The sequence below is a fragment of the Phyllobates terribilis genome, unplaced genomic scaffold (genome assembly GCF_046119375.1).
Source record: "Phyllobates terribilis strain yellow unplaced genomic scaffold, ASM4611937v1 Scaffold_9__5_contigs__length_417890890, whole genome shotgun sequence".
Classification (NCBI taxonomy): Eukaryota; Metazoa; Chordata; class Amphibia; order Anura; family Dendrobatidae; genus Phyllobates; species Phyllobates terribilis.
This window is the reverse complement of record NW_027362769.1, coordinates 109,149,496-109,176,474: the sequence shown is the minus strand read 5'-3', so window position 1 is coordinate 109,176,474 and position 26,979 is coordinate 109,149,496. Positions and strand designations below refer to the sequence as shown.

General features: G+C 47.8%; 1 protein-coding gene across 1 annotated transcript in view; it reads right to left on the bottom strand.

Moving 5' to 3' along the window:
• Positions 1-663: 663 nt before the first annotated feature.
• Positions 664-26,979, bottom strand: part of CIRSR (corepressor of RBPJ and splicing regulator) — a 53,454-nt gene continuing 27,138 nt past the window's right edge. Inside the window, exons 9-10 of the mRNA XM_073646921.1 lie at positions 24,120-24,208; positions 664-1,559 (exon numbers count right to left, since the gene is read on the bottom strand). Of these exons, the coding sequence (XP_073503022.1) occupies positions 923-1,559; positions 24,120-24,208 (726 nt within the window). The 3' untranslated portion in view covers positions 664-922. The remainder of the gene's footprint in view (positions 1,560-24,119; positions 24,209-26,979) is intronic.

Sequence of the window (26,979 nt, the reverse complement as noted above, 5' to 3'; positions counted from 1 at the left end):
TTAACTAAAATGTAACCACTAACTAGTAAGATACATTTTTCCAAGTCAAAGGTGGCCATAGCCTTGATTTATCCCAGAGATTTTTTCCAAGTATTTTTTCTGGCATTGTTGAAGAATGAGAAAAGGTGAAAATATATTTCATATCCAAATTTGTTTAGAAATAAAAAAAAATAAAAACAAAAATCTCAAGAGAATTATTTTCAAAATTACTAATCAGATGTTTTTCATTACAAAGATATTTGTCATCCTGTAATAGTGCAAGTAACGTGATGGAAATTCTTGACAGTAAAATAGTACGTTGTGTTCATTGGGGAGGGAAGGCGTTTTCTTTCGTAGCGGCCAAATCGTTGTCCCTGTTCAGGACTCAGTTGAGGACTTCCATCTGAACACCCGAAAAATGGGATTCAGACATGTGGACTCCATTCAACCTGGCCGGCAAGGGGGTTCAGACGTGAGCGCTGCAACCTTACAGCATTGGGACCAATCTGTCCTATGTAACATCTGCATGGATTTTGCATGTTCCCGCTCCCTTCCCCCAAGTACTTCACTTTCTTTTCACATTGTGACATATCAATATGGTTTTTAATGGCTTCACATGACAATGGGCAATAAATAAAATAACAAATTAGTAGATGAAAGCATATGATGGATGAGATCAGATAATTGGAGTCAGATTTGATTTTATTGCTCCTTTTCAAGTTCGGGGCAGGACATCATTCTTTATAATAAAAGGTGTAGTACCACAAAAGAGGCCGAACAAAAATATGCTCAAAAATTGCAACATAAATATCACGTCAGGAGAAGAAGGCAACATGCTATGCGACATCTAAAAATACAACTCTAGTCTTCCATGGAGCACTAAACATTTTAATATAATTGGAAACATGTGAACAAGCCGGCAGTGAGATTATGTACATCCAGTCTATCTTCTTCTGTGATCTCTCTCTCGGCTCCTACTTCTTCCCCTGTCTCTACTTCGGCTTCTTTGATCTCTGCTCTTCTCCTTGTCTTTTCTATCCTCATATTCTCTTTTATCCCTGCAGTTACTTCTGCTTGAACTTCTGCTTCTATGCCGGTGGCTTCTGGATCGTTCATTACTTGGGCTTCTGCGAGATCTTGATTTTTCAGGCCTATGTCCCTTCTCTATTCTTTCCTCCCGTTGATGACCTCGGTGTTCTTCTTGTGTTCTGTGATGCTCCCGCTTTTCTTTCTGATCATGGGACCTCTGAAAATCTTTACTGCTCCTACAATCTTCCTGTCCATTCTCACTTTTCCTGCAGCTAGTGGACAGCTCTTCTGAAACTTTGCTTCTTCTCGCCCGAGATTTCTCTTCACTGTCACTGCTACTATCTTCGGAGTCTTTGGAGGACTTCTTTTTACTTTTGGACTTTTTCCTATGTTTCTTCTCCTCCTCGCTGCTAGATTCACTTTCACTACTAGAAGAGCCGCTGGAGGAGCTGCTGCTACTTTTGCTTTTTTTGTGCTTCCTTTTGCCTTTTTTCTTCTGTGCCTTCTTTTTCTTGTCTTTCTTCTTTTTCTTTTCAAGCCGATCTAGCTTCCTAAAAAGATAAAAATAGAAAAGATCATAAACTATGCAAAGAAATCGTAGTAATTGACCTGTGGGATGGATATCAACTAATGAAACTTTACATAAGTTCTATCAGAAATAAAAGCAAAAAACAAAAAGCTGTGTGCAAAGGACGTCCAGAGCCAGAACGGTGGCAGAAGATCAGAAAGTCCACGAATAATCTCAGTAATCGACCTTCGGCAAGTCGTTTTATGTTGCGGATTTCACCTCGGAGTCTACCCTTTGCAATGTAAAATGTGCAGATGGAGTTTTTGATTTGGATGCAACTAAAGAAAGCAAATCTGCATCTTATCCAGTAAATGAGTAAAATGGTGTAAATAAAATAGTAGATTAAACATTAAAAAGGGGTTGTCCAGGACTACTACTATACTCTAGGTATAAAAACTAAAACAGGCCGGCAGGTGCTAACAGAGGCAACTACCTGCCTGATCTACCCGGCGCCAGTTCAGAGTGATCACTGATCATTCCTGCCGGTGATCCAGCTGCTCTACGTCAGAGCAGCTCTTTCTCTTCTGGGCTGCTCTGTTGAAGGGGCGTGACTGCCGACGTCATGTTGATTGACAGCTGGCTCCCCGCAGTTAGCTGTCAATCAGCATGTCGGCAGTCACGCCAGGTCAACAGAGCAGGGTAGGTAAGAAGCCATCACTTTCTGTCGACGTGACATCAGTGGAAGCCGCAGAATTGCCAGCAGGAGCGTTCTGTGACCTCTGTGCCAGCAGAGATCGGCGCCGGGCACAACAAGCATGTAGTTCGCAATTACCAGCCTGTTAGTTCTTATGCCCGTAGTAAAAAAATATATAGTCCGAGATTACCCCCTGTTTCATTTAAAGGGGTTATGCACAACTTATATGGCGCTGCTCACCTCTGCATTGGAGGCAAGTGGTGCAGATGACATTACAGCCCTACATACCTGCTGAAACACATGAATCAGCAGGTATTGCGCACATGTCCTCTTCATTAGAATAGGACATCTGCCTAATACCTGGCAATAGTGCACTTATTTCGGCAGGTATGTGGGACTGTAACATAATCAGCATTGTTCACCTTTAAATTCAAAAGTGATCGGCGGCTGGGGACCCAAGAATCTTCAGTGATCTACCAAAGGAAGCCGTGTCTGCAGCAACAAAAGACGAAAGCTAGAATCAAATCCCAAATTACACATGAGCAATTCAGATATGTCTGTTCATGAAATGTATAGATGCACCATGAAGAAATCAATCACTGGAGAAGGACATCATGGTCTGAAGAATAGAAGGAACAAGGCGAAGAGGAAGACCAGCAACACGATGGCTTGATACTATCAAGATAATGGTGGAGAAGACCCTGGTGGACCTATCTAGGTTTGTACAAGACCGATCTTCTTACAGAGCGTTCATTCATCAAGTCGCCATGGCTCAGGAACTAAGCTTCTCCTTCTTATTACAATGTTAAAAACAGGCAGCACATAGAGGATTACATCCATGTGCAGTCTCTGATTATATAGTTTTGCAAAGGTAATTGTGATCAGTGACCCGAAAAAAAAAAATGTCCCCATGATTATTTTTTTTTGCAGACACTTGCTCCGCCAAACATCAAGGACATGTGAACAACCCCATAGCCTAAAATTGGTACGTATTCCAACTACACATAAAAAAAACAAAACAAAACAAAAAAAAAAACACCACTGATTGAACACGTTCATGAAAAACGGATGTCTATATGAGGCCTCTGCTCTATCTGGACTCATGGAGGGGGTGGTCTCCATATGTCCACATAAAGAGCATACTTCTCTCTGCTGCCACTGGAATGTGGGATCAGTCTTAATAAAAGAACGGCTCTATGGGGCACATTGCTGCACAAGTTCAATGGTTTGCTTGAATCCCCAAAAAAAAAAAAAGAAGTGGCAGGAATATAATGTGGTGCAGTTGGCAATAGCTGCACTTTCTATTAGATGTACATATGTGTAATCTATGTAACACCCACCATTGTTTTGTGTAATCCAAGCATCCCCGCTGTCAAAGCAATGTTAACCAATAGACAGACTATTCAATAACTCCGGCTCTAAATCCTATAATTCTCCTTGCTGTATGCACGCTTGAATATTTTCTCTCAATGGACGCACCAATTACAGTATACATTGCCACTTTACAAACACATGGATCATGCTGTTAAATCAAGACTTTATATTTGTCTAGCACAATAAGAGAACTGGGACATGAAACAACTTAATAAGGACACCCAAGCAGAACGGGGTCAGATTTGATCAAATGTACATATACAGTTTTAGACAAAACAGAAGAATGAAACCCTGTTGGTTTATATGGTCACAAAGGCAACAGTAAACCGGAAAATATCCCCGCTACCGGCTCAGATCAAGGTTTCTCACAAGGAGATTGTCATCATGTAGGTATCACATATATCGCACGTCACCAACACAAGTGTCAGAGATAAGTTTGCGAGTTGAAACCCTTGTCGTATGCTAGAATATAGAAGTGTTGACGCTCTGCTGGGCACGGTGCCCCTTTGACAATGGCGTTTGTATTGATACCAAAGGGAATATCTTTGGCAAAAATAAATTACTAATTGTTAAAGGGGTATTCCCATTTCCAAGATCCTCCCAATATGTGGTAGGTGTAATATTATTATTTGCAAATACCTCCAATTAGAAATGTAGTTTTTCATATATGTTATGTCTCTTTCCTCGTGTGCAGGGCATTGCAGGACCTTAGGTATCCATGGTTACGACCACTGATATATTAACAGTTAGCTAGATGCTAGTGGTCGTAACCATGGATACTTAATGCCCTGCACATGAGGAAAGAGACATAGCGAATTAGAAAAATTATACTACATTTCTAATTGAAGGTATTTGATATTATTATTACTACAACTGTGGCACCCCAGGGTTCTGGTTACCACAGTAATAGCAATATTACGTCTGTGAGCAGGTGGGAGGTCTCCTGGTCAGGAATCCTAAGCATGCCACACCTCCTGCCCAGTCCTGGGAGGGGAAGAACTTCCCCTATATAAACTGGGGCTGAGGTGGGGTTAGAAAAGAACACAGACAGAGACAGAGACACAGTCTGGTCTGGTGTGGATCAGTTACAGGGAAAATAAGAACAGGAGCTCTGTGGGAGCAGTGATAAAAGGAGTCCGGGACTGGAAGCTGTAGAGCTCGTCCGGACTGGAGAGATCTCACCGGACACGGAGTCCGAGGCTGTGGGGACTGTTCCATACCCAGCAGCAGAAACCGACCGGCAGGGGATTTCAGGTCCTCTGGCCAAAAAACCCGAAGGCACGGTCACACGCAAGGGACCAGCACCGCCGTCGTGGAGCGAAGGCTACCAGAAGGCCCCGAGTCACCGGCCATACGGGTGAGCACCACACGGTACACTCAGGGACGTGGGCTACTTTTACCCGCTTCTAGCAAGGTAGCCAAGAAGAGTACAGTTAGTTGGGGAGGCCTACAACTCCGCCTGGCCAGGGGAGATCCTGTCTGCTCACGGACTGACCAGACCCCGACCGCTAGCCAGTACTCCCGGGAGGATCTATCCTTGTCACCAGTAAAGACCCTGAACTACACCGCACCGTCTCTGAGTGGTTCCTGGTGCCTGCGTGCAATTCTACCATCCCCATCATCCACGTCCGCTGCCCTGAGGCCATACCCCTCCCGTTGGGGGTTATACTACCCACGCTGCACAACTGTACCACCGGCCTCAGCGGTCTGCCCTGCAGCGGCGGTTTCATAACCGCATTCAACGGGTGGCGTAGTCGAACAATATCACATCTGCCACTAAAAACATCGCCACTTAGTTTGACACCCTGGGCACGGACCGGGTCACCGCCACGAGGACTACCACCCCCAACAGATCCGGCTCCGGGTATTCCCCAAACATGGCCCAGGGGGCGCGTCAACTTTTGGCGTAGTCGGCAGGATCTCGTGCCCGCAACCACCGGGTACTGCGTGCCTGAAAAAGACTGTTAAATAGAGATGAGCGTTGTTCTACTCGAACTGTTCGCCAATCTCAAATTCGAGCTGTTTTGGGCGGTGTTCGAGCCGGTCGGCGAACACGAACAATTTGAGAAAAATTCGGCTGTTCGAGGTTATGTTCGATAACTGTTCGTGCACCAAAATCATAACTGGATTTTTTCTCAGTAATGATGAAAATTAATGTTAATACGCAGTTTGAGTGTACAGCGGGGCGGGGGGAGGGGCAGGGGATGGATCTCTGCAGGAACAATGAAGATCTCCATTTTTTTTTCTCTTTCCCGCATTTGCAGTGGGGAGGTGCAATCTGTCAGCCTATCAGCAGCGCACACACGGAGCGAAGTGCTTTTTTTCACACAAGCAAGGGCATGTGTGATTGGCAGTGTATGTCACATGTCCTTGCCCTATAAGACCAAGCCATTTTCCCCGTCGCCACCATTTTCTCACTGCTGCAGCTGCGTGTTAGACGGCACCGCTGTTGCTGTGTGCGCTATACCTTGTTAATTTCAAGCCAATTTTCGCACAAATATACAGATAGCTTGGGAGTAGGGAATAGTTGTGATTGCAGTCCTTTTAAGGACTAGGTTACAGCATTTCCTACGACTTTTATCAAGCAGGTCTGTGCTCTTAAATAGATAGATTGTGGGAGTAAAGACTAATTGTAATTGGAGTCCTTTTCAGGACTAGGTTACATCAGTTCCTATCAGTTTTTGCCAGGCAGGTCTGTGCCAGTGCTGTGCAAGTTTTTTTCACAGCATTTGGCTGAATCTAGCAAAGCTAATCCTTTTTGGCCTATTGCAGAGTGTGTTAGTCAGTGGAGTAGCCTATCTGTGTTGCAAGATATACCACCTGTGTATAGAATACCAATTTTTTTACTGCACCTAGTGAAGTAAAATCTTTTGGGCATAGCATCATTCTATTAGTCCATCTATACTGACCTCCATCAGGTTGCAAACTGAATATAATGTTTTTCTGCATCTAGCTCTGAAAAAATATTTGGGCTTCTAGCAGCGTGTGGGACTTGTTCTATTAGTCCATCTATACTGACCTCCATCAGGTTGCAAATTAAAAATAATTTTTTTCTGCATGTAGCTCTGAAAAAATATTTGGGCTTCTAGCAGTGTGTGGGACTTGGTCTATTAGTCCATCTATACTGACCTCCATCAGGTTGCAAATTGAATAAAAAAAATTTCTGCATCTAGCTCTGAAAAAATATTTGGGCTTCTAGCAGTGTGTGGGACTTGGTCTATTAGTCCATCTATACTGACCTCCATCAGGTTGCAAATTGAATAAAAAATTTTTCTGCATCTAGCTCTGAAAAAATATTTGGGCTTCTAGCGGTGTGTGGGACTTGGTCTATTAGTCCATCTATACTGACCTCCATCAGGTTGCAAATTAAAAATATTTTTTTTCTGCATCTAGCTCTGAAAAAATATTTGGGCTTCTAGCAGTGTGTGGGACTTGGTCTATTAGTCCATCTATACTGACCTCCATCAGGTTGCAAATTGAATAAAAAAATTTTCTGCATCTAGCTCTGAAAAAATATTTGGGCTTCTAGCGGTGTGTGGGACTTGGTCTATTAGTCCATCTATACTGACCTCCATCAGGTTGCAAATTAAAAATATTTTTTTTCTGCATCTAGCTCTGAAAAAATATTTGGGCTTCTAGCAGTGTGTGGGACTTGGTCTATTAGTCCATCTATACTGACCTCCATCAGGTTGCAAATTGAATAAAAAATTTTTCTGCATCTAGCTCTGAAAAAATATTTGGGCTTCTAGCAGTGTGTGGGACTTGGTCTATTAGTCCATCTATACTGACCTCCATCAGGTTGCAAATTAAAAATAATTTTTTTCTGCATCTAGCTCTGAAAAAATATTTGGGCTTCTAGCAGTGTGTGGGACTTGGTCTATTAGTCCATCTATACTGACCTCCATCAGGTTGCAAATTGAATAAAAAAATTTTCTGCATCTAGCTCTGAAAAAATATTTGGGCTTCTAGCGGTGTGTGGGACTTGGTCTATTAGTCCATCTATACTGACCTCCATCAGGTTGCAAATTAAAAATATTTTTTTTCTGCATCTAGCTCTGAAAAAATATTTGGGCTTCTAGCAGTGTGTGGGACTTGGTCTATTAGTCCATCTATACTGACCTCCATCAGGTTGCAAATTAAAAATAATTTTTTTCTTCATTTATCTCTGAAAAAATATTTGGGCTTCTAGCAGCGTGTGGGACTTGTTCTATTAGTCCATCTATACTGACCTCCATCAGGTTGCAAATTAAAAATAATTTTTTTCTGCATCTAGCTCTGAAAAAATATTTGGGCTTCTAGCAGTGTGTGGGACTTGGTCTATTAGTCCATCTATACTGACCTCCATCAGGTTGCAAATTAAAAATAATTTTTTTCTGCATCTAGCTCTGAAAAAATATTTGGGCTTCTAGCGGTGTGTGGGACTTGGTCTATTAGTCCATCTATACTGACCTCCATCAGGTTGCAAATTAAAAATAATTTTTTTCTGCATCTAGCTCTGAAAAAATATTTGGGCTTCTAGCAGTGTGTGGGACTTGGTCTATTAGTCCATCTATACTGACCTCCATCAGGTTGCAAATTAAAAATAATTTTTTTCTTCATTTATCTCTGAAAAAATATTTGGGCTTCTAGCAGTGTGTGGGACTTGTTCTATTAGTCCATCTATACTGACCTCCATCAGGTTGCAAATTAAAAATAATTTTTTTCTGCATCTAACCCAGCCAATAGTTTTGGCCTAATACCACAGTTTGGCCACTCAGCTCTGCTCGGTTACCATCCATTGTTTTTTTGTGCAAACAACTCCAGAGTTGTGAATTAGTTAACCACCAAAATGAGTGGAAAAAGGCCTGCTGCTGGTGGAAAGGGGAATAGGCGTGTTGGGAAGGGGAAAAAAGGTTGTGTCCGTGGGGTAGGTGCAGAAGAAAGACCATCTTCCAGCCAAACTAAAATGTCTACTTCTTTTAGCGGACAATGTGATAAGATCCCTTTCTTACGGCCACGCCAATCGCTACAAATTCCAGATGAGGCACAAAAACAGCAGGTGCTTCAACGGATATCAAGTGCTCCTTTAAGTGGGCTCTCCTCCACATCAACTTCAACATCACAAATACTCCAGTCCTCAAAGGTGTCACCCAAATCGCACTTGCTTCCTCACAGCTCCCAAATCTCCAGCTGCCCGTCTGAGTATGAGGTAGAACAGATGGTTGAGTCTGCAGAGCTGTTTACTCATACTATAGCCTGGGAATCAGAGGTCGACTCCAGCGCTTCTGTGAATCCAGACGAGGAAATGATCTGCACTGATGCCCAGAATCTTTATGAGTCGGATCCAGGACCAGACGCAGAAGGTTCTGACCATAATGTAGACCCTCATTCCCAAACTGTAACTCCTGTTGGTGGAGACAATGAGGAAGACGATGATAAGACTCAAATACCTGATTGGAGCGACAACTTTAGTTTTTTGTCAGGGCAGGAACAGGTTGGCTCTGAGGACGACGGGTGTGATAACGCACAGGGTGATGATGATGAGGTCGGAGATCCCACTTACTGTCAACCCACAGTCAGCCAAGAGATGAGGTCAGCAGAGGAGGTGGAGGAAGATGCTAGTGACGACGAGGTCAGGTTGCGCCTTCCTGGACAGAGACGTAGTACTGGAAGCACGTCAACAACTGCATCCTCAAACACAACTCTGCCTCTCACCACAAGTCGTGGTGGCTCTTCAGGTCGCATGGGTGCTAAGCCTTGCATAGCCTGGGCATTTTTTCAGATCGATAAAGATGACCCAACTCGTGTTATCTGTAACATTTGTCAGCAAAAGCTAAGTAGAGGCCAAAAAATACATAGTTTGAGTACTTCATGCATGAACCGGCACATGGACATGAAGCATAAGTTGCAGTGGGAAGCTCAGTGTGCTACAATGCGGCCTAGCCGGCCGGGCCAACCACCGTCTGCCATATCTTGTGCATCCGCGGCCTCTTCATCCTCTGTGACTGGGGGGACAGCAGTCACACCTGTTTTGGGGCGCAGACCTGCCACCTCTTTACCCGCAACAGCCAGCGTGATTGGCAGGTCATCATTTTCTTTGGAGGTGGTAACACCAGCTGGTGTTGAGCGCTGTCCGACATCGATAGCACCACCTTTGGATCAAGGCAACCTAACATGTCCGCCTGCATCTTCCTCACAGACCGGCAGTTTGCCGGGGACACCCTTATCAACCCCGTCTAAGCACAATAGCCAGCCCTCGGTCCCTCAGATGTGGACAAGTAAAAGACCATTTCCTCCTAGCCATGAGAAAGCTAAGAGGTTGAATTTCACCATCTGCAAGCTCTTGGCTACAGAAATGCTGCCTTTCCGCCTGGTGGACACAGAGGATTTTCAAGAACTTATGTCCGTCGCAGTGCCCCAGTACCAGATGCCCAGTCGGCACTACTTCTCAAAGAAAGGTGTGCCTGCGCTCCACCAGCATGTCGCACACAACATCACCGCTTCTTTGAGAAACTCTGTGTGTGACAGGGTGCATTTCACCACAGACACTTGGACGAGTAGGCATGGACAGGGGCGTTACATGTCGCTGACTGGGCACTGGGTAACTATGGTGACAGCAGGACAAGGGGCTGCTGTCCAAGTCTTGCCGTCCCCACGAGTTGTGCGTCAATCCTCTTTATGTCAAAGTTCCTCCACTGCTTCTGCCTCCTCAACCTCCTCTCGGTCTTCCACCTGCACCCAAAGCCTGTCTGGTCATGCCACAAGCTTTCTAACTGCGCAGAAGGGATCCTGCACACCTCCTTACTATGCTGGCAGTAGGGCTCAACGTCATCAGGCGGTTTTTACATTGAAATGTCTGGGAAATGTGAGTCACACAGCTGAGGAGTTGTGGTCAGCTCTGGAGAACCAATTTCATGAATGGTTGTCTCCACTGGACCTGAAACCAGGGAAGGCCGTGTGCGACAATGCTGCAAACCTGGGTGCGGCCCTTCGCCGGGGCAATGTCACACACGTGCCTTGTATGGCTCACGTGTTGAACCTGGTTGTCCAGCAATTTTTAGCCCACTATCCCAGACTAGATGGCCTTCTGCAGAGGGCACGGTCGCTGTGTGCTCACTTCCGCCGTTCGCATCCCGCAGCTCAGCGACTTACATCTCTACAGAAGTCGTTGGGCCTGCCACTTCACCGGCTAAAATGCGATGTGCCTACCCGGTGGAATTCAACTCTGCACATGTTGCAGCGACTGTGGCAGCACCGACAAGCCCTGGTGCAATACGTTCTGACGTATAGCCTGGGCCAACGAGATTCAGAGGTGGGGCAAATCACGCTGGAGGAGTGGTCTCAGATCAGGAACCTATGCACCCTTCTGCACAGTTTTGAAATGGCGACGAAGATGTTTAGTGCTGACGATGCCATTATCAGCATGACTATTCCGGTGATTTACATGCTGGAGCACATGTTAAACAGAATTCGGAGTCAGGTGGTGGCACAAGAGGAGGTGGAGGAAGTAGAGGAGGAGGAGTTGTATGCGGAAGGGCTAACATCTGCAAGGTCCAGACGGTCGGCAGCACCAAGGCGGCAGGCATGTGAGGGTGGGGGAGATGGTTTTACCAGGGCGCATGGTAGCAGCCAAACTAGTGAGGAAGGTGCAGGAGCCCAGGAAGAAGTGGAGGACGAACTGATGGAAGACTCATCAGATGAGGGAGACCTTGATCACATTTCTGTTGTGCGAGGTTGGGGGGAGAGGACAGAGGAAGGAAGCATGATTGTTACCTCGCCACCAACACAACAGGGACTTGGTGCTCCTGGATGCGCAACACACATGAGTGCCTTCTTGCTGCACTACCTGCAACATGACCCTCGAATTGTGAGAATTAGAAATAATCCTGACTACTGGGTTGCCACACTGTTAGATCCCCGGTACAAAAGTAAATTTGCAGAAATTATTCCTGCCATAGAAAGGGATGCACGCATGCAGGAGTATCAGCAGAGACTGTTGCAGAATCTTACATGTGCTTTTCCACAAAATACCAGTGGTGCACGTAGTGAATCTCACAGTTCCAACTTGCCAACCGTGGGACCGTCAAGTGTTCAGCACTCAAACCGTAACAGAACCACAGTATCTGCTGGTAACATCAATTTTGCGGAATCATTTCACCACTTTTTTAGCCCATCCTTTGCAAGGCCACAGGAGACAAGAAGTCTGACACATAGTCAACGCCTAGAGACGATGGTACAGGAGTATCTCCAAGTAAACATTGAAGCCACGACTGTGTCACTGGACCCTTGCTCTTTTTGGGCTTACAATCTGGATAAATGGCCGGAGCTAGCAACTTACGCCTTGGAGATCTTGTCATGCCCCGCAGCCAGCGTTCTGTCTGAACGTGTGTTCAGCGCTGCTGGTGGTGTGCTGACAGATAAGCGCACGCGGCTCTCCACTGATAATGTAGACAGACTCACGTTCATAAAGATGAACAAATCATGGATCCGAAACGACTTTTCTACCCCTGTGTCATCCTGGGGAGAGTAAAAGCTTGATGATTGGTTAAAATCACCCTACCAACCGTTTTAAGCTTTCAAATTACTAATCATGTTTATCTGTATCTTGACTGGAAAATAATTTGGGCTTTGTAGCAGTGTGCAGCACTGATCCTATTAGGCCATCTATAATAAGCTTCACCAGATTTAAAATTAAAAATAATTTTTAGCTGCATCTAGCCCGGAAAATAATTTTGGGGCTCCGAGATGCGCAAGACACATAAGTGCCTTCTTGCTGCACTACCTGCAGCATGACCCTCATATTGTCAGAATTCGAAGTAATCATGACTACTGGGTTGCCACACTCTTAGATCCCCCAAACTTTTCGATCAACCTTTTCATTTTAATAAAGACCAAAAAAATGGTCATTTTTGAAATTATAAGCATTAGCAGGTTGTTAGAAACTGAAATCAAACAGTTTTCAACTCAAAACTTTATTCTAGGTGATGTTACATTTTCACATAGGACCCCTTGTTCGAAAGGAGCTTCTGAACTCTCTCGTCCATTGAATTTGTCAGGTTTTGGATGGTTTCTGCTTCAATTGTTTTGCATGAGGACAGAATACCCTCCCAGAGCTGTTGCTTAGATGTGAACTGCCTCCCGCCATCATAGACACTCCTTTTAATGATGCTCCAAAGGTTCTGAATGGGGTAGAGGTCAGGGGAGCATGGGGGTCACACCATAAGTTTGTCCCCTTTTATGCCCATATCAGCCAGAGATGCAGATGTTTTATGTGCAGCATGAGATGGTGCATTATCATGCAGAAAAATGATCTTGCTGTGAAATACACGGTTCTTCTTCTTGAACCATGGCAGGAAGTGCTGTTTGAGAAAATCCACATACATTATGGAGTTCATCTTTAGCGCCTTCAGGGATCCTAAAGGGGCCGACAATCTCTCTCCCCATGATTCCAGCCCAAAACATTACTCCACCTCCTCCTTGTTGGCGCTGTAGCCGTGTTTGCGTGGGGTGTCCATCAACCAGCCATCCTCCACTCCATTCATCTGGACCATCGAGCGCTGCACGGCACTCATCCGTGAACAAAACAGTTTTGAAATCAGTCTTCATGTAATGTTTGGCCCACTGGAGCCGTTTCTGCTTGTGTGAAGTGGATAGAGGAGGTCGACAGGATGGCATATGCACAGCTGCAAACCTCTGAAGGACCCTGCATCTTGTTGTTCGGGGGACGTTGGAGGCACAAGCAGCTTCAAAAACTTGTCTGCTGCTATGACAAGGCTTTTTTGCCGCTGCTGTTTCAACCTGACGTAATTGCCTGTAGGAAAGAGTCCTCAATTTGCCCTTATCAGCACGCACACGTGTGTACTGTGAATCAGCTACATACTTCTTGATTGCCAAGACACTTCATCCTGATCATCGCACAATGTTGATTGTAGTCATGCCTTGACCTAAACACTCCACAATTTGTTGCTTCTCAGCAGCCGACACATCCTTTTTCTTTCCCATTTTGGCAGAAAATGTAGAGAGCCTTCTTAAGTAGTCTTGCCTTTCATTGGACACACCTGCCAAACTAATTAGCACAGGTGTCTGCAATTGCTTACAGTGATATAAAGAGCCCTGACACACATCACCATCAATGAGTTTAACTGACAAACAAACAAATTCTTCCCTTATCACTCCTAAACACTTTTTGCATAATAATTTGGAACGCGGTGTACATGTGCTTTTCCACAAAACACCAGTGGTTCACGTAGTGAATCTTACAGTTCTAACTTGCCAACCGTGGTCTGTATGGAATTGTTCAATAAAGGGCCCAAAATTAAGATAACATAGATGGGAGAGGTCTCTATGAATAGGAATTCCTAAGTATTTGATACCCTGTGAGGGCCAGGCAAAGGGAAAGTTGGACTGGATGGAATCCTATATGGATTTAGGGAGGGAGACATCGAGGGCCTCAGACTTCGCTGCATTGATTTTAAAATTTTACCATGTAACAAAGTGATCTATTTCAGCCATAACAGCAGGGATGGATATATGTGATTGAGTGATATATACTAGGACATCATCAGCAAATAGAGAGCACTTGTACTCGGTGCCTCCCACCTCAATCCACCTAATATTGGGGTTATGGCGAATTGATGAGAGCAGGTGCTCCGTCACTAGGATGTATAAGAGAGGGGACAGAGGACATCCCTGCCTTGTCCCATTGGTGATTGTGAAAGGTGATGAAAATGTTCTGACGCACCCCCTGGGCCTTGGGACACCCGGAGCCGGACACTTTTTGGTGGATGCTGGTGGTTGTAGTCTTCGTGGCGGCGATCCGGTTCCGTGGCTCAGGGCGGTCAAACCAGTGGCGGAACTATTTATGTGGTTTTGATGTTTAAATGTCCGACTACGCCACCCGTGGATTGCGGTCAGAGTGAACCGCCGCTACAGGGCAGACCGCTAAGGCTGGTGTTGTGGGTGCAGCAGAGCGTAGCATAACTCCCCACGGGAGGAGTATAGCCTCAGGGCAGTGTATGCGGAGGATGGGGGTGATGGTGCAGGGCAGCAGCAGTAACGACACGGAGTCAGTGATGCAGTCCAGGGCCTTTACTCACAGTTCTTATTATCCAGACCACGTCTGCAGGTAACGGCTGCCCACGTCGTACTGTGCTCACCAGGTGAGGGGCTCAGACAACTCCCAGATAACTTTGGAGCACTTCACAGGACCCCCTTTGTGTGTCCTTTGTCTGGCCTTTCTTACCAACACTTCTGTCCGGCTGCCTCGGGCCTCCTCTTGGTAAACTTGGCGCCAGTTTCCCTGACCCTATGTGGTGCCTTCCTAGCGGGTGGAGCAAGGGGCTGCGCCACATAAAATGTCAGAGCCTCCGGTTTCTAGCTGAGGGTCGTTTCCTGCCTCCACTAGTTCGGGGACCGGTCTCCCCCTTTGGCCTGACCCCTCCACGCAGGTGGATTCGGGCGTGCGGTGGCGACTCGCCCGTCCGCACCCCTGGGATCCCTTCATTCCTCGTTCCTGGAGCCTTCTCCGCTCCTCTTCCTTCCTTCTCCCTCTTGCAGGCCTGGGCCTCTGTTACTAGGCCCGCCTCCGGAGCAGAGCTCATGCAGAGCCCCTGCTCCCTGCCACTTCTGCTCAGACTTCTCTGCACTGAACTAAGATGGTGCCCACCTTTTATACTCCCTTCTCAATGCACCCAGGAACTGCTTCCTCCCTGCTCCTGCACTGCAGGGTTCCCCTTCCTCAGTGTTCCCTCCCCCCACTCCAGCCAGGGACAGGGACTGTCGTGCCCATCTCAGGGGCATATTGGTCGCTCTGCCCCACGGCAATGTGGTGTAATGCATGCAGGTGTCGGGTCCTGATCCACACTCCATCCTTATCTGAGAGTGAGATATCACACCTCTGGGTGAGGTGCAATACGTCTGTAGCAACCGAGCCCTCGGTGCTACAGTTCCATTTATCTTCAGCCTAGGTGACGTATTGTGATACAGGGCCGTGATTTTGGCTATAAAAGGGTCCCCTAGACCCCTACCCCAAGCTTTTTAAGAGAATCATATATGGCGTGCCAGGAGACTCTATGGAATGCTTTCTCAGCATCCAACGAGAGTATCTACTTACAAATTTTTAACTGCATCTAGCCCAGGAAATACTTTGTGCCTAGTAGCAGTGTCTGCTAGTCAGCGGATTATCCCGGCTGTTAAGCAAGCTACACCACCTGTAGTTTGGACACTTAATTTTTTCAAAGGAAATGCTTCGGGACCACGGGATACTTAGTGAAGAGCATCAGGAGGCACCCCAAGGCATAGGGGCTGGGACTGGCACTAGGATGCCTTGCGGTGGACAGCCGAGCTCGATCCTTATAAAAGCTTTTTAACTGCAGCAGCTTTAGTGGACGCTACTGGAGCTGGAATTACGCGGCTGCTGGCATGAGACTTGCCCTCCAATAGATCCTTGTAAATGGATTTAAAGTGTATTCATTCAAATTAGAGGGACAATTTAAATTAAAAAGCTTAGAGCTGCCTCCACCACAGGGGGGCTCTCTCGACCCACCAGCGGACAGGCACCAGTATTGGGAGAGGGGGGCTGGCCGTCAGGGTTCACCGCGGCTCTGGCACAAACCCGGCGACACGGAGGTGGCACGGGCAGGAGCGGACTGGCCGTCTCGGCTTCTCACTTTTTGGATTTTAGAAGGGCATGACATGCCTATATCTGTGTCTCCCCCTCCTTTTACTCCTCCACCTCTTTTCTTTTCGCATTACTATATGTACTTGTCACTTTTCCATGTGTTAGTTGTGTCTTCTGAGCAGTTTGTCAGCTTTTGGACACCTTTGAAGGTGTTTTCTATGTGTTTCTATGTGTTTTTGTTTGCCTGCCATTGGTTTTAACGGTGTTCGAAGGTGTTCGACGAACAGTTCGACGAACAGTTCGGCGAACACACGGGTGTTCGACGAACCGAACCGAACTCGAACACTACGGGGGTGGCTCAACACTACTGTTAAACTTACCTGTGGTGAAGATTCCCGCCATCCGACGCCATCTTTTGCCTTCTTCCCGCCATCCGTGGAGTTTTCCCGCCATCCGACGCCATCTTTTGCCTTCTTCCCGCCATCCGTGGAGTCTTCCCGCCATTGGACGCCATCTTGAGGGCGCCGCGCGGGAAGAAGAGGGGCGTGGACTCCGAAAGCGCGCGAGAACTGAAGCCTCGCCTCACGTCCGGACGTTGCGTAAGGTCCTGGAAGGAGCCCAGCAGACGCCGACGTCACAGGAGCGCGACGGAAGGTCCTCAACCCTGACGATCCACTGCGGAGCCGCGGCCTACGGAAGAGGATCATCGCAAGGTAGGCAACGGTCCACTAGGGGGGAGGAGGATGTCGGATACGGAGGAGAGCTTCACTGCCACAGCCACCGCCAGCCTTTCACCATGCCCTACATCCCGGGGGCAGCCTGGCTACCCCAGTACTCAGGGGAGTCACATACCCTAAATGACTTCAGAGAAAGGCTGGATAGCCTCTTCCAGGTGTACCCCCTCACAGAAGAGCAAAAAGTGAGCATCCTGGTGGCTCAATTAACAGGGGCAGCCCAAAGGGAGGTAAAGTCCTGGCCACTTGGGAGGAGGAGGACTGTCGCAGAGATACTAGCCCGGCTGAAGGACACCTTTGATACCCGTACCTCAGCCGAGATCAAGCTTAGATTCTACGGGTGCAAGCAGCGAGCACATGAGAATATAAGGGACTATGCACTAAACCTACAAGAGGCCCTGAGAGCCATTAAGCAGGTCGACCCTGACGGCGTGGGAAACGAAGACAAGCTGTTGACTGAACAATTTATAGAGGGTCTACATTGCAATGCCCACCGAACCCAGTTGCGGGCAATGGCCTTACAGGACCCTCATCTGGACTTTGCACAGTTCAAGGACAGAGCCATCCGGGTGCTCCGAGAACCGGCACCAGGTGGCGCTGTGACCCACAAACGCCCTGCTACCACTTACCACCAGGAGGCGGCGCCCTTGTCGGCAGGGCCTGTGGGAGCTGATGCGCAGGCTTTAAACAATGACCCGGCTACAGACCTGCACCATCAGGTCCAAGAGCTAACTAAAAGCGTTGCCGCGCTAACCCGAACTGTGCAGTCTTTACAGGTTTCTACTCCAGGGAAGATCCAGCTGGCATCCGGACCGGAGGATATCCCGTGGCGCCGACCAAGGAGGACCCCACCGGCCAGAGGAAGACCCAGCGACCGATACAATGAGGACGGACAACCCATCTGCCGCCGCTGCAATCAACCCGGACATATGGCAAGGTACTGTCCTTTAAAACCGGCACAACCTGGGGTAGAGGGCCAACCCCTAGGAATAAGATCACCAGGCCCATCGAACTGGCGTGACAAATACGTGGGAGGACGTCCAGTCTTGCCTGTAGTACTGGATGGCATTCCTATGAGTGCCCTACTTGACACCGGGTCACAGGTCACCACCATCCCGTACGTGCTCTTCAAGCAGTACTGGAATGACTCGGATATAACCCGCTACCCTGACGACGACTTGAGTATCATCGCCAGCAATGGTCAGCCCGTGCCACAGATCGGATTTAAAGAGATGACCATTAAAATCGGTAGAGTCGAACTGGCAGCACAGGGACTGATCATTGTGGACATTGACAAGCGCGAGAGTCACCCAAAGATAACTCTAGGAACTAATGTGATTGAAAATTGTCTTGCAGAGGTGATTCTTATTTTACAGCAGGTTGCCAAGAACGCCAGCTCCGGCCAGCAGCGAGTGCTCCAAAAAGAGATCCGGGCACTGATGCGACGGCAACAGGTGGAACTTTCCGGTGGTGAGATTGGTAGCGTGAGAATGTGTGACCCATTCCCTATTGCCATGCCCCCGAAAAGTGAAATGATGATTTGATGCCGGGCAGCTATTGGTCTGAGAGGTAGAGATTACCAGGCAATGGTAGAACCAGTCTACTCAGATAGTAGGCCCACCATTTTGACGGCACGGGGGGTGGTTGATGTACGCCATGGGAGGGTGCCCGTTCGCATAATAAATATCGGGAAGAGGGAAGTGTACCTGCCCCGGTATGCTACGCTAGCCAAATTGTATACTATCATCCAAAATTCTGTACAGTCCGTGGAACCCTTGCCTCCATCTCATCCAGAGGAAGGTAACGGCTCTAGGCAACAAATGGAGGACTGGTGTCAGCAACTGCATTTGGGTACTGACTCCACACCTGCTCACCAAAAGCAGGGAGTCTACCGGGTGATCCAGGAATACGAGAGAGTGTTCAGTAAACACCCGCTGGACTTCGGGCGAGTAAAGGGAGTGGAACATCACATCCCCACGGGAGATCATCCTCCCATAAAGGAGAGGTATCGTCCCGTACCCCCTGCACACTACCAACACGCCAAGGGGATGCTTAGAGACATGAAGGAGGCTGGGGTAATCAGGGATAGCTGTAGCCCCTGGGCAGCTCCACTAGTCTTGGTTAAAAAGAAAGACAACACCATGAGAATGTGTGTAGACTACCGGAAAATCAACCGTATCACACACAAAGATGCGTACCCCTTACCAAGGATAGAGGAGTCTTTGGCTGCTTTAAAATCTGCTAACTTCTTCTCCACTTTGGATCTCACTAGCGGGTACTGGCAGGTTCCTGTAGCAGAGGCGGACCGGGAGAAGACCGCATTCACCACCCCGATGGGACTTAGCGAGTTTAGCTGCATGCCGTTCGGACTCTGCAACGCACCAGGAACCTTCCAACGATTGATGGAATGCTGTCTGGGACACCGGAACTTTGAGACGGTCCTGCTGTACCTGGACGATGTTATAGTTTATTCCAAAACCTACGAGGACCACCTGAAACACCTGGCGGAAGTGTTTGAAGCCCTGGCAAACTACGGTCTGAAGGTGAAACCGTCGAAGTGTCACCTGCTAAAACCAAAAGTGCAGTACCTGGGACACGTGGTGAGTGCTGACGGAGTGGCTCCCGACCCTGATAAGATCACCGCGATGAAGGAATTGCCAAGACCCTCCAGCGTAAAGGAAGTGCGGCAGTTCCTCGGGTTGGTAGGCTACTACCGAAGATTCATTCCCGGTTTCACCAAAAAGGCAGCTCCTATGCAGGACCTCCTGATAGGCCGGTCCAGGAAGGCCAAGAACCAGAAGCCGCCCTTCAGATGGGAGAAGCTGGAAGAAGAGTCCTTCCGCCAGCTGAAGATGGCCCTCACGGGGGATGAAATCCTGGCGTACCCGGATTACAGCCAGCCCTTTATCCTCTACACCGACGCAAGTAACATCGGGCTAGGAGCCGTACTGTCCCAGATCCAGCAGGGGAGAGAACGGGTAATTGCTTACGCCAGCCGAAAACTGCGACCCACCGAAAGAAACCCTGAGAATTACAGCTCATTCAAGCTAGAGTTCCTGGCAGTGGTGTGGGCAGTCACCGAACGCTTTAAGCACTACCTCGCCTCTTCCCGGTTCACCGTGTACACGGATAACAACCCGTTGACACACCTGGACACTGCAAGACTCGGTGCCCTGGAGCAGAGATGGATGGCCCGCCTGTCCAACTATGAGTTCACGATTAAATACCGGGCAGGACGCTCCAATACCAACGCGGATGCCTTGTCCAGAATGCCAAACCTACCGGACGTAGGGGAAGATCCAGAGGAACTGGAAGAGGTTGAACTCCCCGCGTTCCACCGTCATGGGACTACCCAGTATTCCCACCGTGTAAGGGGTAAGCAATCCGCTACGTTCAACCCCTTACCTCATTACAACTGGGCAGAAACGCAAGACAGTGACCCCGCCGTCCGACTGGTGAAGGAGATGCTGACTCAGCCAGATGCCCGCCTTGACCCAGACGCTCCGGAGGAGACCAAGCAACTGTGGGCTGAGAAGAGTCGACTGTTCCTTTACAAGGGGAAGTTGTGCCACAGAATGGTTAACTCCCGGACGCATGAACTGGTCTGGCAAGTAGTGGTGCCAAGAAGAGACGCGGCAATGGTACTGGAGGCATACCACGACGGAGCTGGGCACTTCGGATGGAAGAAGCTGGAGTTCCTGCTGCGTGGGCGGTTCCACTGGGTAGGCATGAGAGGAACCATCGAGAGGTGGTGCAGAGACTGTGGCCCATGCAACCCAAGAAGGAAGGACCGTGCCAGCCAGAAGACTCCCCTGCAGTCCATCGTCACCAGGCAGCCGTTGGAACTGGTAGCCTTGGACCATGTAAAACTGACCCCCAGCAGAAGTGGCTACGTCTATGCGTTAACCATCGTGGATCACTACTCCCGGTTCTTGGTTGTAGTCCCCGTCAAGGACTTAACGGCTCAAACAGCAGCTAGAGCCTTCCAGCAGCACTTCTGCCGTCCACACGGATACCCAGAGCAGGTGCTGACGGACCAAGGACCTGCCTTTGAAGCGGAAGTCTTCCAGGAGTTCTGCACTCTGTATGGCTGCCGGAAGATAAGAACAACACCCTATCATCCGCAAACCAATGGACTCTGCGAGAAGATGAACCAGGTGGTGATAGACCTTCTGAAAACATTGCCCCTGGAAGAACGCAGTCTGTGGCCTGAGAAACTGCCTGATCTGGTGGACCTATACAACCACATCCCTGTAGGTTCTACCAACTGTACCCCGGCTTACCTAATGAGAGCAAGACCTGGTAAGCTGCCTGTTGATCTGGATATGGGAGTCCTGACACCCGAGGACACTTCACCAGAAGCAGACTGGGACACAGAGTGGCAGCAGCAGTACCGGAAAGTACAGGAGAGCGTTGAGCGAAGTCTCTGTCAAGCAAGAGAAAGACAGGAGAAGACTTACAACCAGCATGCTCCCGCCGTTCCCCTGGTACCTGGAGAGCAGGTCTTGAAGAGGAAAAGACGGCTCCACAAGTTGGACGACCAGTGGGAGAAGGACCCGTACACCGTACTGCCATCAAGCCATGAAAACCCAAAAATCTGCACAATCAGTAAGGATGGAGGAGAAACCACAGCCATTGTCTCCCGAGATCACCTGAAGAAGTGTCCCGAGCAACTACGAAACCCTGAAGAAGATCAAGAAAACCCTCGACCCGCAGAGGAAAGGGAAGAGATGGTCAGTACTGTACTCGGAGACTTCCCTCGGTCTTGGACACAAGTAAATGGCGCTGTTGTGGTACCCGTCCTCACCTTCCTCCAGCCAGCATCCCAAGTGCCTACGGAAAAACAGGTAGAGCTGGAAGAGCAGCCGGTCCAGGAGGCAGAAGACCCCACACAAGCAGACCAGGAGAATCTGCTTATAGTGAGCCTGCCGTGCCCCTAGTGAGCCAAAGAGTCCGTAGACAGCTGCCCAGCTTACCTTTGACAGCTCCTACACCCTGTAGCTCAGGACCGGTTAGTAAGCTCCGTAGGTCTACTAGGGCCACTAGAGGCCAGTTGCCCGTACGTTGGAGGATCTAAAGTGTTCAGACTGTTTTATTGGTATTTACCTGTTTACTGTTGCTTGTAAATAATTATGTTTTTCCAGTTATGTTATAGGTGTCTTTTGTGGATTTACTAGAACTCTATTGTATATATGTTTGGAGCGTAACCCAGGAACGGACTAAAGACTGTTAAAGACTCGGGGCAGGACAGACCCCTACCTGGTTACGGCTCCCTGTTCTTTGGTGAAACGGACACCCTTTTGCTTCAAAAATTGCACCCGGTTGCGGACACTCCGTAACCACCCTAACGTGTTTTTCCTTATTGTATTGTTCCTGTTTATACCCTGTTATGTTTTCAAAAATATGTTTAGTCCCGGAGTACTAAATTTTACTAGGGGGGAATGTGGCACCCCAGGGTTCTGGTTACCACAGTAATAGCAATATTACGTCTGTGAGCAGGTGGGAGGTCTCCTGGTCAGGAATCCTAAGCATGCCACACCTCCTGCCCAGTCCTGGGAGGGGAAGAACTTCCCCTATATAAACTGGGGCTGAGGTGGGGTTAGAAAAGAACACAGACAGAGACAGAGACACAGTCTGGTCTGGTGTGGATCAGTTACAGGGAAAATAAGAACAGGAGCTCTGTGGGAGCAGTGATAAAAGGAGTCCGGGACTGGAAGCTGTAGAGCTCGTCCGGACTGGAGAGATCTCACCGGACACGGAGTCCGAGGCTGTGGGGACTGTTCCATACCCAGCAGCAGAAACCGACCGGCAGGGGATTTCAGGTCCTCTGGCCAAGAAACCCGAAGGCACGGTCACACGCAAGGGACCAGCACCGCCGTCGTGGAGCGGAGGCTACCAGAAGGCCCCGAGTCACCGGCCATACGGGTGAGCACCACACGGTACACTCAGGGACGTGGGCTACTTTTACCCGCTTCTAGCAAGGTAGCCAAGAAGAGTACAGTTAGTTGGGGAGGCCTACAACTCCGCCTGGCCAGGGGAGATCCTGTCTGCTCACGGACTGACCAGACCCCGACCGCTAGCCAGTACTCCCGGGAGGATCTATCCTTGTCACCAGTAAAGACCCTGAACTACACCGCACCGTCTCTGAGTGGTTCCTGGTGCCTGCGTGCAATTCTACCATCCCCATCATCCACGTCCGCTGCCCTGAGGCCATACCCCTCCCGTTGGGGGTTATACTACCCACGCTGCACAACTGTACCACCGGCCTCAGCGGTCTGCCCTGCAGCGGCGGTTTCGTAACCGCATTCAACGGGTGGCGTAGTCGAACAATATCACATCTGCCACTAAAAACATCGCCACTTAGTTTGACACCCTGGGCACGGACCGGGTCACCGCCACGAGGACTACCACCCCCAACAGATCCGGCTCCGGGTATTCCCCAAACATGGCCCAGGGGGCGCGTCACAACTACTACATATTGAGATAGGATCTTGGAGATGGGAAAACCCTTTTAAGTTTACTCCTGCATCGGAGGTGAGCGTTGCTGATGCTACGACCCCACATATCTGACGAAATGTGCGAGAAATCATTAGAATGAGACATGGGCACGATCATGTATACTTCTTGGCAGATGTGTGAGGGGGTCGCAATGTCACTCATCTCCGTTGGGGAAGTAAGCAGCGCCGGATAACCCCTTCACGTCATAGGCAAACTCGGACTGGCCCACAGGAGAACAAGAGAATCCTCTGGTAGGCCCCGGTGAAGGAGTGCTAATGAGTAGTGCTATAACACTTGATTTACAATTTGCAGAAAACAGTGGGCCCCAAGAATCAATGTTACTGGGGGGCCTTTGCCAACCCAGTCCGACAGTGATCAGGTTAGACGTTTGCCTAAGATTTCAGTAGTTAGAAAGAAAGCAAGGAAATGGTTGCCTGCAATGTCACAAATTTTTACGAGACTCTCTTGGATGCTATGAGGGTAGACTGCAGGCAGCAATGCAATGGTGGTCCTACTGTCACCTGGTGTCATCGGGACCACTCACCCCCTATGACAACCTCAACTACAGTATATACTAACTAGGAGAAGGTATCGATGGTCAGAATCACACCGACAAACGTTTAACTGCATTTTACCCAGAGTGACCACATCTAAGGTAAACCCCTGATGGTGCGTGTAGGACACAAAATGTAATACTAAAATCACCTCAAAAGTTTCTGCTTTTGCTTTGTAGATAAGGATTTTAAAAATTCCACTTCTGGATCATCTTCCTCAGGTTCACTTACAACATATCCCTGGAAGAGAGAGAAAAATACAAACAGATAGTGACTTGCAAGCATGAAATAAATGTAAACCTCAAGGTACCAGATTAGTCACTTTAAAAGATGAAAAAAAACAAAAACATGGAAATTAAAAGGGGTTCTCCAGGAATGAGTTAGGTCATCAACATCACATCGGTTAAAATTGATAGGAGCTGAACGGCGCTGCTCCATTCAATGTGTAGTGGCTGCTGCAGAACAGCTCCTATTGTCCTGCAGGTCTCTGCAGCATCCACTACACACTGAATTGATCTTTGCAGTGCAGTCCTGTTCAGGTTTTACATCCGGTCACCACTGGAGCGGTTAGCAGCGGATCGAAAAGGAAGAAGGTGGTGTGAACACTCTTACAATAAAAAACGGTGACGTTTCCTGAAGTGGTTTCCACTTGAAAAACTTGTCGCTTTTGACTGCCTGGAAAAAATATATACAGGGTGGTCCAAAAGTAGGTGGACAGAAAGTGTAATAAGGTTATGAAGGTTATGGAACGTTCACAGGAGATAAGTATCTTGAAATTCTAATGAATCAAGTTGTTCCCCAGTTACAGCAACAGCCTAATTCAAATGACCTTTATTTCCAACAAGATGGGGCCCCTCCACATTATTCAAGAGTGGTCCGCGAGTATCTTGATGAAACATTTCCTAATAAATGGATTGGCCGAAGAGGCCCACTTGATTGGCCGGCACGTTCACCAGACTTGACCCCAATGGATTTTTTCTTTTGGGTAGTACTCAAGGGCAAAGTTTATTGTCGAAAACCAAAAAGTGTCAGTGATTTGAAAAATTACATAAGAGATGCATTTCAAGAAATTAATACCCAAAGAGACTTGTGCAGAAAAGTTTGTCGAAGCGTAAGAGGCCGACTTCAAAGCTGTGCAAATTGTAATGGAAAACAGTTTGAGCACCTGCGTTATTAAAATTTAAGGGCTTTTGTATTATTGTTCAGAATAAAATTTAATTGTCAATGTTATGCTTGTGTTAGTAAATATAATTTTATATATAAATCAAAATAAATGTTATTATTTTCTGGCCACCTACATTTGGACCACCCTGTATATTGTGTACACATACCCCAATACTACATTTCTGAGAAATGTCTGTATGGCTGTGAATGTAGGAAAATCAACTGCGACCTGGGGTGAACAGTAGAGTTGAGCAAAAAGATTTGTGCTGCTCTGGACCGACATTAAGTCCAGTCCTCCATGGTAGCCGACCCAATCTCCAGCCTGGCATCTTGGGCGCTTACTTGGCCCTGTGACATCATGGAAGTTGCGGGGGCTAGTAAATGCCAGACTAAGTTTTTTGTTTTCCTTCTTCTTTGCTCAACGCTAGTGAACAGCTCATTTCTCTGGGGGTATAATTATACATTGGGTACAGAAAGTTTTCACTTTGTTTCATTGCAGCCATTTGGTAAATTCTAAAGTTATTTTTTTTTTCTGATTAAAGTACACTCTGAAAAAAAAACAAATGTAGAAATTTTTGCAAATGTATTAAAAAAGAAAAACAGAAATATCACATGGTCATAAGTATTCAGACCCTTTGCTCAGACACTCATATTTAAGTCACATGCTGTACATTTCTTTGTGATCCTCCTGGGGATGGTTCCACTCCTTCATTGGAGTCCAGCTGCGTTTAATTAAACTGATAGGACTTGATTTGGAAAGGCACACACCTGTCTATATAAGACCTCACAGCTCACAGTGCATGTCAGACCAAATGAGAATCATGAGCTCAAAGGAACTGCCCAAGGAGCTCAGAGACAGAATTGTGACAAGGCAAATCTGGCCAAGGTTACAAAAGAATTTCTGCATTACTCAAGGTTCCTAAGAGCACAGTGGCCTCCATAATCCTTAAATGGAAGAAGTTTGGGACCACCAGAAGTCTTCCTAGACCTGGCCGTCCAGCCAAACTGAGCAATCGTGGGAGAAGAGCCTTGGTGAGAGAGGTAAAGAAGAACCCCAAGATCACTGTGGCTGAGCTCCAGAGATGCAGTAGGGAGATGGGAGAAAGTTCCACAAAGTCAACTATTACTTCAGCCCTCCACCAGTCGGGCCTTTATGGCAGAGTGGCCCGACGGAAGCCTTTCCTCAGTGCAAGACATATGAAAGCCCGCATAGAGTTTGCTCAAAAACACATGAAGGACTCCCAGACTATGAGAAATACGATTCTCTGGTCTGATGAGAAGAAGATAGAACTTTTTGGTGATAATTCTAAGCTGTATGTGTGGAAAAAAACAGGCACTGCTCATCACCTGCCCAATACAATCCCAACAGTGAAACATGGTGGTGGCAGCATCATGTTATGGGGGTGTTTTTCAGCTGCAGGGACATGATGGCTGGTTGCAACTAAAGTAAACATGAATGCGGCCAAATACAGAGATATCCTGGATGAAAACCTCTTCCAGAGTGCTCTGGACCTCAGACTTGGCCGAAGGTTCACCTTCCAACAAGACAATGACCCCAAGCACACAGCTAAAATAACAAAGGAGTGGCTTCAGAACTCTGTGACCATTCTATACTGGCCCAGCCAGAACCCTGACCTAAACCCAATTGAGCATCTCTGGAGAGACCTGAAAATGGCTGTCCACCAACGTTCACCATCCAACCTGACGGAACTGGAGAGGATCTGCAAGGAAGAATGGCAGAGGATGCCCAAATCCAGGTGTGAAAAACTTGTAGCATCATTCCCAAGAAGGCTCATGGCTGTACTAGCCCAAAAGGGTGCTTCTACTCAATACTGAGCAAAGGGTCT